The 12,278-nt window shown below is 47.4% G+C and overlaps 1 protein-coding gene across 1 annotated transcript in view; it reads right to left on the bottom strand.

Annotated features, from left to right (window-relative positions):
* Window positions 1–37: 37 nt before the first annotated feature.
* KIAA1549 (KIAA1549 ortholog) overlaps window positions 38–12,278 on the bottom strand; it is a 119,625-nt gene continuing 107,384 nt past the window's right edge. The window contains exons 17-20 of the mRNA XM_049894605.1: window positions 11,876–11,922; window positions 5,524–5,669; window positions 1,534–1,679; window positions 38–300 (exon numbers count right to left, since the gene is read on the bottom strand). Of these exons, the coding sequence (XP_049750562.1) occupies window positions 94–300; window positions 1,534–1,679; window positions 5,524–5,669; window positions 11,876–11,922 (546 nt within the window). The 3' untranslated portion in view covers window positions 38–93. The remainder of the gene's footprint in view (window positions 301–1,533; window positions 1,680–5,523; window positions 5,670–11,875; window positions 11,923–12,278) is intronic.

The raw sequence follows: 12,278 nt of genomic DNA, 5'->3' as shown, positions 1-12,278 counted from the left end.
CCCGCCGGGAGGCGTCACTGCCCCCCCGAGTGCCCCCCAGCTGACCCCTTGGGTCGTGCTTCCACAGGAAGCGTTAGGCGGCAGACGGGGCCATCAGCTGTGGAAGCTCTGCACGGCGGTCTGTTTCTGGGAGAGCCGCAGGAGCTCCTCGCGGATGGCCTTGATGAGAGACGTGGAGGAGTGGCTGGGCTGCAGGTCCTCGGCGGGGCTGGTGGCGTAAGGCAGCCCGGGGCCCTGCGGAGCCCTGTGGGCCAGGTTCCCGGGCGGGGCGGATGGCTCCCTGCCCGAAGTCCTTGGCACCTGAAACAGCGGTGGAGAAGAATACTCTTGATGTCCGAGCATGTGAGGCTGAAAAACATGGCAAACGTTACTGCACTTCTTACTTTGGAAGAGGCAGGAAAATAAAGTCAGACGGCGTAGGGTCAACTCACGACTCCCCGCCCTCCCCAGTCTCCCACCCAAGAGCTCTGCCCTCCTCAGGGGCCCCCGGAGATGACAGGTTCACTGTGGAGAGCTTGTTCAAGGGAAAGAGGGGCAATAAGGAAACCCTTGCAGTTAACTGCCAGGGGCTCTGGTGCTGCAGTCATTAAGCGCTCGGCTGCTATTCAGAAGGCTGGCGATTGGAACCCACATCTTGCTCCGTGGGAGAAAGATGTGGCAGTCAGCTTCCATAAAGATTTACAATCTTGGAAACCCCATGGGGCAGTTCTACTGTATCCTAATGAGTGAGTCACTATGAGTAGGAACTGACTTCATGGCAATGGGTTTGGTTGGTCTGTTTGGAGTTAATAAGTTGTTATGGCGACGCCATGTGTGCAGGGTAGAACTGCTCCAGAGGGTTTTCAAGGCTGTGACCTTTTGGAAGGAGATCGCCAGGCCTGTCTTCTGTGGTGCCTCTGGGTGGGTATGAACTACCAACCTTTCACCTAGTAGTGAGCGCTCAACCATTTGCAATGCCCAGGAACTCCTGACTTAACAACTGCTTAGGAAATATTTGCTTAAAGACAGACAGATGAATGAATGAGTGGCCAAGTAAGTGAATATTCTAGCTCTCTCTCCATTGGCAAATCCCTGTCCACTGTGTGTGGAAGGGGGTGGGTGCAGATAAGGGGCAAGCCTGGAGCTCCAGGCCCAGAGGGAGAACGGGAAAGGACTCGAGGAGTTGGGAAGGAAGGGAGGTTAGGGAACACCCTGTGGGATGAAAGGTCAGAAGGGGAAGGCTGAGACCTGAAGGAGGTACACCTCACGGGGTGAAAGGTCAGTAGGGGAAGGCTGAGAGCTGAAGGAGGTAAGCAGATACTGACTGTGTGCCCAAGTCTGCCCCCAGAAAGATGAGGCCTTCCAGAATGCAAGGTCTGCTCCCTCCCGCTCTGGGTGGGAGGAATCTGCCATCTAAAAACTGCAAGAAAAAAGAGCTGAGGGAGATTAAACCTCTTTTTATGTAGGTTTTAAAAGGGATCTCCAAAGCAGAAGGAGCTAAATGAAGTCATTATGTCTGATTTTTAAACAATGACCCAAACACCAAATGCTCACAGCTTCTCTCCGCCCGGCTTCGTCCTCCCCTTGCGTGGTCCATCCTGGCCCCCCGTACTGGCCGCCCCGGCCTGGCGGGGCCTCCCCGGGCTGACTGCCAATCCCGCTTGCAATCCCCACCTGCGTGAGGTGCTGGATCTGGGAGCCTGGAAGGAAACACAGTGGAGGCAGCCTGGTCAACTGCTATAGGACGGTAAGACTGCCATGTCTGAACACTACACATCCTTAAGGACCAGGGGTCACAAGCACCCTTCAGACATGGCACCAGTTCTAACCAACTGACCAACTTCTTGTTGGTGAGTCGATTCCGACTTGTGGTAACCACATGTGTGCAGAGTAGAACTGCTCCATAGGGTTTTCAAGGCTGGGACCTTTTGTAAGCAGATTGCCAGGCCTGGCTTTCAAGGCACCTCTGGGTGGGTTCGAACCACCAACCTTTTGGTTAGCAGTTGAACCTTAGAGAATGACATTTCCTCAAGAAAAGCAGACTGTGTGTCTCCTTGTTCATGGGCTTTTACTTCCCTTGAACACGGAGGCTAATGATGGTCTCATTTTCCTGATCAGACATCAAAGGGCTACGGAGAAGGGGGGTATTAGAAGGCATTTCCTTTCATTTCTGTAGAGGTTACAAGTAAGGATGACCTTATTTACTCAGAAGAAAGGAAAAAAAGGTTCTGGAGCCATAGAAAATGCTGAAACCTGGCTCCTTCTTGATTCCACCTTGGAGATCCACAACGTACTTTTTCTTCCCTAAAAGGCAGGACGTGTATCTATTTGAATTCAGAATACTGAGGTACGTTTTTATCACGCTCACCTTGTTCCCATAACCTGGCTACATTACAATTAAATGTTTAAATCCACTTACCAGCCTCGTCCCTGAGGCATATGGCAGCAAAGCTAGAAGGCAGTCTGGCATTAATGCCCCTACACCGACATGCTACTGCTTCACACGGATATGAAAGTCATTCTTTAAACAGCATGTGTTTCTCCCTCATCAACTTCTAGCCCCTGGGGATATCCCTACACTGCAAATTAGGGAGGAAAAATGTGGTCTCTAAGCACTAGGAAATAAAATGCTAATACCAAAAGCCACTGCCATAGAGTCGATTCCAACACACAGCGACCCTATAGGGCAGAGTAGAACTGCTCCACAGAGTTTCCAAGGAGCGCCAGGTGGACTTGAACTGCTGACCTTTTGGTTAGCAGCCAAGCTCTAAACCACTGTGCCCCCAGGGCTCCAAAATGCAAAGAGGGTCATCAAATTCAGCCTTGATTCAGACAGTCGCAGAAGTACTAGCCGCCCTCTCCATCTTCAAGACCACTCCTACCCCAACTGTCTAATTAACAACCTCAATTAATTAAATGCATTAGGGAAAGAAAACACTCCCCGGTGGTTTTATCAGGATATTGTATTCCTTGCCTGGGGCTGCTGTACCAGAGTACCACAAAGTGGGCGGCTTAAAAAGGAAACTTATCTTCTCGCAGTTCTGGAGGCTAGAAACCAGAATTCAGGGCGTGGGCAAGACTGCTCTCTCTGAAGGCTCTGGGAGAAGATGGCTCCTGGTCTCCACCAGCTTCTGGAGAGCGCGCCCTGGCTTGTGGCAGCATCACTCCCTTCTCTGCCTCGTCTTCACGTGGCCGTCTTCCCTCTGTGGGTCTGTGCCTGTGTCTTTGTTTCTCCTCTTCTTATAAGGATACATGCCGTCTAGGATTAGGACCCACCTTACTGCAGTGTCACCTCCTGTGAACTAATTACATCTGCAAAGACCCTATTTCCTTCCAAACAAGGTCACATTCACAGGTACCAGGGTTAGGACTTTAACATATCGGTTTAGGGGACACAATTCAACCCACAACAGATTAAAAAAAAAAAAAAACAAACCCCGTTGCCATCGAGTCAGCTCCAACTCATAACAACCCTATAGGACAGAGCAGAACTGCCCCATAGGGTTTCCAAGCAGCAGCTGGTGGATTCCACCTGCCGATCTTTTGATTAGTGGCCGAGCACTTAACCACTGCGCCAGCAGGGATCCACGACAGATACATAGTAGTGACTAAAGGTGAGGAAGCATTGTCCAGGGTACTGCCAGCAATGCACTCGCTGGAACGTTTGTAGTTACAGAAAATCAACTTAAAACTATCAGGACTTATGGGTACCGTTGGCTCACCAGTCGTGGTTTGCGCAAGTCCTTGCATCTTGCGAAGAGCTACAAATACAGCACAGTACCCCCCATTTACGAAGGTGCAGACACCCGCGAAGAGAAAACGGCAGCCGTGGTGTGCTAAAGCAGAAGCAGCAGCTGCAATCAAAACTCAGACGCGGTTTTTTGTCCTACTATGTTCACCTCCCGACACAGAACAGCCTCCCCCAGGACTCCGCACAGAGCCCAGCTGTGCCCCAGAGAGCCCTCTGTGCCCAGGAGATCACAGAACAGCCTCCCCCAGGACTCAGCACAGAGCCCAGCTGTGCCCCAGAGAGCCCTCTGTGCCCAGGAGATCACAGAACAGCCTCCCCCAGGACTCAGCACAGAGCCCAGCTGTGCCCCAGAGAGCCCTCTGTGCCCAGGAGATCACAGAACAGCCTCCCCCAGGACTCAGCACAGAGCCCATCTGTGCCCCAGGGAGCCCTCTGTGCCCAGGAGATCACAGAACAGCCTCCCCCAGGACTCAGCACAGAGCCCAGCTGTGCCCCAGAGAGCCCTCTGTGCCCAGGAGATCACAGAACAGCCTCCCCCAGGACTCAGCACAGAGCCCAGCTGTGCCCCAGAGAGCCCTCTGTGCCCAGGAGATCTGGTCTGTGCGCCAGGGAGCCCAGTTGTGCCCCAGGGAGCCCGGCTTGCCCCAAGGAGCCTGGCTGTGCCCCAGCAAGCCCACTATACCCCCGAGAGCACAGCTGCACCCCAGAAAGCCCAGCTGCACCCCAGAGAGCCCGGCTGTGCCCCAGGGAACCCAGCTGCCACCAACTCTGCTCACCTCTGTGACAGCAGGGAGGGGCAGCAGGACTTGGGCACAGGGGCATGAGCAAAGTGCCAGGGATATAAGTAAGGGGAGGACATGACCTTGGGAGACCAACAAAGGGAGAAGGAAAAGAGAGGGAGGTGAGCTTTGAGGAAGAAAGAGCAGCTGCGCCCTTCCCAAGTGACAAATTAAACCAAAAAGCTCCCTGCAACCAGGGCCCAGCAACTTTAAGAGCTGCTTATAACAAGCCAGAAAAGCACCTTTCTTAAAACAACAAACACTTGTTTTAATGCCTTCAATGGGCTGAATAGCGTCCCCCCAAATTCACATCCACCTGGAACCTCAGAATGTGACCATATTTTGAAATAGAGTCTTTGCAGATGCACTTAGTTAGGAAGGGGTCATACTGGAGTAGGGCAGTCCCTAAGTCCAATGATTGGTGTCTTCTAAAAAGGGACACAGATACACAGAGGGGAGAAGGCCACGGGAAGACGGAGGACGTGAGGACTGGAGTGATGTAGCCATAAGCCTAGGAGGACCGGGAGCACCAGAAGCTGGAAGAGACAAGGAGAGATCTTCCCCAAGGGCTTTTGGAGAGCACGTGGTCTTGCTGGTACCCTGGTTTTCGATCTCTAGTCTCCAGAACTGTGAGACAGTAAACTTCTGTTGTCCTAAGCCACCCAGTTAGTACTGCTTTGTTATGGCAGCCCTGGCAGACTAGTGCAATGCCTTATCTGTGCTCAGACACAGATCTCTCAGTTCACGGTAAGAATTTAGAAAAGTCATCCCTGGGACAGTGTGCTGCGACTTCCCCTGAAGGGCCTGCTTTTCAGCGGGAGATTCAGGCACAAGGCAGCGGGAGATGTCTTGGGGACCTCATCCAACACTGCCCCTACGTCTCTACCAGCACCGCTTTCACCAGCGGCGGGAAGGGGCGCAGAGACACGGGGGAGTCTAAAACGTACTCTTGCAGGCTGTAGCCAAAAGCACACGTCCTCCAGTTCAGGGTGCAACCTGAGGGGCCCCGCGTACCTGTGGTGCCCCCGACAGGCCGGGGCCGGGCCACTGACACCACGTCCTCTGAGAAGATTCCGCGGGCGGCGAAGGGCGCTTCCGCCTGGGCCTGCACGGGCTCTGGGGGCCCCAAGTCCGGTAGCAAACCGGGGCCAAAGCTTGGCCTGAGGGCAAAACACACCCATCGTCAGCGCTGCATTTGACCCTGGTGTTTGTTAGGTCCACCCGCATTCCGCAGAACCGGAGAGAAGAATGAGGACAGATTTGTCCTGTCGCGCGTTAGCTGCTTCTACAGACACCCGCGCCCAGGGCGCAAGGATTTTTTCCATTTGTTCACTACGCGATCTGTGGCACTCACAAAGGAGCCCGCACAGAGCAGATGCTTGGCAAATCTTTGTCTGATGACTGAATATACATATTCATTAAAGAATAAAAGAAATGCTTTCATTTACAGGCTGAAAGAAGGCACAGGTGAAGTTCCAGGACCTGTGAATCTCTGTTGTTGTTGCCATCCAATCAGCGCCGACTCACGGCGACCTATTGTATAACTGAGGGAAATGGTGCCTGGTCCCGTGCCATCTTCATGGATGCGGGAATGTTTGAGCCTATTGTTGAGACTATTGTGTCAGTTCACCTCATGGAGGGTTTCCCTTGGTTTCGCTGACCCTCTACTTTACCAAAGGTGCCTTGGTGGCGCTATGTTTAAGCACCCAGCTGCTAACTAAAATGTTGGCAGTTTCAACCCACCCTATCGGCTCTGTGGGAGAAAGACCTGGCAATCTGCTCCCATAAAGATTAAAGCCTAGGAAACCCTCCGGGACAGTTCTACTCTGTTACACGGGGTTGCTGTGAGTCGAAAATTGACTCAACCGCCAGCAACTACTTCAATGGCCCTGATGTCCTTATCAACAACTCAGCAACTGCTCTCTGCGTTTAGCCTTTAACTCTGGCATCTGACAACAGTGGGGATTCTCAGCCTGGGCTGCACATTAGGGTCACCTAGCGAACGTCGAAGAATCCTGGTGCCTGGGCTGCACCCAAACTAAAATGGAGCCCCTAGAATAGGTGGAGTGCACGGCATTTTAAAGGCAGTGAAACTGTTCTAATTTTCACACAAACGCTCAATTTTTTTACAATGGCAACAGACTCACTTCCTTTGTTTGCGAGACCAAAAACCAAAACCAAACCATTTGCAATCTAGTCAATTCCAACTCATAGCAACCCTACAGGACAGGGTAGAACTGCCCCATACGGCTTCCAAGGAGTGGCTGATAGATTCGAACTGCTGACATTTTGGTTAGCAGCCGTAGCTCGGTGTAGCTCTAAACCACTGTGCCACCAGGGCTCTGTTTGTGAGAGAGTGTCTGCCACACACTCAAGTCTCAAGAGCCATCATTTGTCTGCCAGTTGTTCGTTCCAGTAAAGGCACCAAAAGGAGTTAGTTCAGCTCCGTTCTCAACTCAAACAATCCAATGAGCACTTTTCCTTCATTATGTGTGTTCAGCACAACTTCCTTCCACATATGTCATCGCACAGCCTGTTAAAAACTCAAAGGTCTGGATTTAATAAAATTAATAATTTCTACCACTTCATCAAGGACGTGCTAAAATACAAGTGTCATGTTTTTTCTTAGCCACACTTGCATAGCAATACAATGACCACTTGCATAATTTGGTGCCACTGTCTTGATTTATTCTAACACACCAGCAGTTTTACCCACACTTGCTTTTGCACCTCAGTATGATGAAAATCTACTGAGGTGCTTGGAAAAGTAGAAGGTCAGCAAAAAAGAGGAAGACCATCAACAGATGGATTGACACCGTCACTGCAGCAGTGGGATCAAGCATCACAACGATTGAGAGGACGGCGTAGGACCAGGCAGCGTTTTGGTCTGTTGTACATAGTGTCACTATGAGTCAGAACTAACTCAACAGCACCTAACAACAATGAAAAAGGCAAATACAGGCATACCTCGTTTTATTGTGCTTCGCTTTATTGCGCTTCTCAAATATTGCATTTTTTACAAATTGAAGGTTTGCGGCAACTCTGCGTTGACCAAGTCTATCTTCAGTGCCTGTAACATCTTAGTGTTGTCATTAGGTACTGTTGAGTCAGTTCTGACTCGTAGTGACTCTATGTGTAACAGAACGAAACATTGCTCAGTCCTACCATATCACAATAAACCATTGTCATCAAGTCGATTCCGATGCATGGCAATCCTATAGGACAGAGTAGAACTGCCCCCTTAGAGTTTCCAAGGCTGTAATTTTTATGGAGGCAAATTACATCTTCCTCCCACGGTGCAGCTGATGGGTTCAAATTGTCAACCTTTGGGTTAACAGCCGAGCACTTAACCACTGCTCTTTATGCTCACATAGTAGGTATGTTTGAGCCCATTGTTGCCAATCCATCTTATTAAGATTCTTCCTACTTTACCAAGCCTGATGTCCTTCTCCAGGGAGCCCTGGTAGCACAGTGGTTAAGCACTCAGTTGCTAACCGAAAGGTCAGTGGTTTGAACCCCCCAGCCACTCCATGGGAGAAAGATGTGGCAGTCTGCTCCCATAAAGATTACAGCCTTGGAAGCCCCATGAGGAAGATCTGCTCTGTCCTACAGAGTCTCTATGAGTTGGAACTGACTTGACAGCAACGGAACTTCTTAATATTATAATGAAAATAGTTTTGACCACACAGACCCCCTGAAAGGATCTCAAGGACACTCCAAGGATCTGTGAAGCACACATTGAGAACTGCTCTTCCAAAGGAATTCAAGAATTAAAAAAAAAAGACAATATAGTCTATTACAGCTGTTTGTACATGACCGTCAACCAGTAATGAAATGGATCAAACCAGCTGATGAAAATGTATAGTGTTCTTTCTTCTATAGCCTTATAGTTTGATGTGTCTCTTTGTAAACCAAATATAGTTGTTTTTAATACAATCTAACAATTTATGTCAGTTATTTGAAAAATTTTGTTATTTACATTTAATATAATCACTTATATATCTGGATTTAAATCCCTACAATCTTATATTTGCTTGTCCTCCCAATTAAATGTTACTTTTTTCTCATTCCTTGTATTCTTTTGGATTGGTTTTTATTTTTTTATTGTGATTTAGGTGAAAGCTTGCAGAGCAAATCAGTTTCTCATTTGTATTTTAACTGTCTAAAGTTTCTCAATAGACAGTTAAGAATACAAATTGTTTTGTGACATTGGTCACCAACCCCACAAATGTGTCAACCTCTCCCCTTCTCCACCCCAGGTTCCCTGTTTCCTTTCATCCAGTTTTCCTGTCCCTTCCTGCCTTCTCATCTTTATTTTTGGGCTGATGTGCCCATTAGTCTCATATACACAGTTGAACTATGAAGCACTACCCTCATATGTGTTATTGTTGGCCCTATAGACCTGTCTAATCTTTGGCTGAAGAGTGAACCTCAGGAGTGACTTTAGTACTGAGTTAAAAGGGTGGCTGGGTGGCCTCTGAGGTCTTACCCAGTGCCGTCAAGTCAATTCTGACTCAAAGCGACCCTATAGGACAGATGCTAGCAAGTGGCCATCTAAGATGCATCAATAGGTCTCAACACACCTGGATCAAAGGAGAATGAAGAACACCAAAGATGCAAGGTAATTATGAGCCAGAGACAGAAAGGACCACATAAACCAGAGGCTGCATCAGCCTAAGACCAGAAGAGCTATATGGTGCCTGGCTACAACCGATGACTGCTCTGACAGGGAGCACAACAGAGAGCCCTGGAGGAAGCAGGAGAGCAGTGGGATGCAGACCCCAAATTCTCATAAAGAGACCAGACTTAACGGTCTGACTGAGACTAGAAGGGTCCTGGTGGTGACGGTCCCCAGACCTTCTGTTAGCCCAAGACAGGAACCATTCCCAAAGCCAGCTCTTCAGACAGGGACTGGACTGGACTATGGGATAGAAAACGATACTTGTGAAGAATGAGCTTCTTCGATCAAGTAGATACTTGAGACTATGTTGCCATCTCCTGTCTGGAGGGGAGATGAGAGAGCACAAGGGGTCAGAAGCTGGCCAAATGGACACGAAAATAGAGAGTGGAGGGAAGGAGTGTGCTGTCTCAGCAAGGTGTATATAAATTTTTGTACGAGAGACCCTTGATTTGTTAACTTCACTTAAAGCACAATAAAAATTAAATAAAAAAAAGGGGGGGGTGTCTGGATGACACACTCTTGGGTTTCTCCAGTCTCTGTCAGACCAGTGAGTCTGGTTTTTCTTTTGTTTTGTTTTTTGGTGAATTTGAATTTTGTTCTGCATTTTTCTCCTGCACTGTCCAGGACCCCCTATTGTGATCCCCACTAGAGAAGCCGGTGGTGATAACGAGACACCATCTAACTGTTCTGGACTCAGTCTGGTGGAGTTTGTGTAGTTGCGGTCTATTAGTCGTTTGGACTAATCTTTCCCTTGTATCTTTGGTCTTCTTCATTCTCCTTTGCTCCAGCTAGGATTTTCCCAGTTATCTTGATATTTAAACATTCTTTTAGTATTATTTTAGGGTTATCCTAAAAATTATACCAGGGTCCTTAACTTACTACAGTCTAACATAAATTAGTACTTGTACATCTTTCTAGACAAACCAAGGACCATTGGACACCTTAACTCTATTCACCTGCTCCTGATTCACATGCTATCATGTCACATGATTATTTAATATTTACATAACATTATTGTTTCTTTGGGGCCCTGGTGGCATGGTGGTTAAGAGCCTGGCTTCTAAAGAAAAGGTTGGCAGTTGGAATCCACCAGCCGCTCCTTGGAAACCCTGTGGGGCACTTCTACCCTGTCCCATAGGGCTGCTATGAGTTGGAAGTGACTCAACGGCACCTAACAACAATGACAACAATTGTTGCTTTATACTGTTGTTCTTCATTCTTTAATACATCTTCAAACTTCTATCTGAGATCACTAGGCCCCTCCGTAGTTTTTTTAGTGGGATTGTAAATTACTCTTTCATGGAAATGTCTTTATTTCCACATCCTTCTTAAAGGGCATTTCCATGAGACATGGAATTCTAGGTTGCGGTTATTTTTGTTCAGCCCTATAACACCCACCAGGAGACTCCTTAGGCTCAACTACACTCTGGGCATCAGACTATTGGGGAGGACCTAGAACAGGAACAACAGCTTGCAACTGGGCAAATGTTCCTCTTCTGTGAACACCTGAAAGCAGTTCAAGTGACAGGAAACAAGATCCACACCAGTTGAGCACTGGCTGATGTCTTATGTCCCACAGGAGTCAATATCTCTCTCCCTTTTTTTAAAAATGATTCATTTTATGTGTTGTTATTGTTGTTGTTGAGAATATACACTGCAAAACATACACCAACTCAACAGCTTCTCCGTGTACAATTCAGTGATATCAATTACATTCATCGAGTTGTGCAACCATTCTCACCCTCCTTTGCTGAGTTGTTCTTCCCCCATGAACATAAACTCACTGCCCCCACAGGTTCCTAACTAATCTTTCAAGTTGCTGCTGTCACTTTGATCCCATATAATAGATCTGAAAAGAGCACAATGCTCAAGGCAGACATTCTTTACTAGTTAAGCTAAACTGTTGTTTGGTTTTAAGAGCACTTTGGGGCTATTTTTGGTTTAAGGTTTAAAGATTATCTCAAGGCAATAGTTTTAGGGGGAGGAGTCAATATCTCTTGTATCAACTCTGTAGACATAGCTTTTACAGTTCCTGCGAAGGACGTGCCCAGCCAAATGACTCACTGTGTTCCGAAAGCCCAAGTTACAGCTTTTTATCAGGTATTTATGGTTCACACATATAACTCCTGCACAGTTGTAGTTTGCCAATGAGGAATCCTTTTTATCACTAGTTAAGTTGCCGAGTAACATAGTTGACATCCTTTTGACTGGTTGGACAGTTAATGAAACAAAGGTCAAATTCTCAAGCAGAAGGAAAAATGGTTTTGTTAAACCCATTGACCATATGCTCTTTAGCAATATCGGTTGTCTTCCATTTTTCATTGTTTCTATTGATATATCAGCTGTCATTCTCTAGGCTCCATATTGTAGCCCCGAAATTACTGGATTTTGGCCCCAGAACACTTCACTGCCTTGCTAGCACTCACTCTCTCTCACTCTCTCTCTCTTTTTAGTACCTTGCCCAGCTTTTCTAATTGCCTTCACCAGGAGGCGGGTCCAAATTATCCAGTTTGGCATTACTGGAAGTAGAACTTAAATTCCATCTTCTTCCCTACTTTTTTGGTTAAATCAGTAGAACATATAACTCTGAATCTGAACCTACTTATACTAAGAAAAATGAGTTTATAAAATTGAAAAAACAACTATGCAAGAAAGTCATAAAACATGTCCATCAAAAAACCTTACCTTGGCAGTGGGCCTGATGGGGGAGTCATTCCATAGTCTTCATATCTCTGCAGAAAAGAAGATTAATATTTAATACTTATTATAAAGTGACAACAGCAAAAGTATAAATTTAGGTTTGCAGGATCAACTTTCAAGAGAATTATTTTCTCATAAAAAATGAGCATGCTAGTGGGATATTCTGTCATCAAGTAATACTAGATGTTTCAGTTTGGGGAACTGAGCTACCAGGATTTAGGGGGGGAAAAAAAATGAGTAACCTCTAGACCTTTCCGTCTTTTGTATAGTGTAACTAAAAATATGAATAAAAGACAGGCTTTCTGTGCCTGCTCTTGCCTACAGCCTCATTTTCTACAAACCTGAATCTCTGCTAAAAGGGAAGGCCTAGGTGGCCACATTTAGCACA

This window comes from Elephas maximus, chromosome 8 (assembly GCF_024166365.1).
Source record: "Elephas maximus indicus isolate mEleMax1 chromosome 8, mEleMax1 primary haplotype, whole genome shotgun sequence".
In the NCBI taxonomy this organism is placed as follows: Eukaryota; Metazoa; Chordata; class Mammalia; order Proboscidea; family Elephantidae; genus Elephas; species Elephas maximus.
This window is presented reverse-complemented; position numbering and strand designations above follow the sequence as displayed.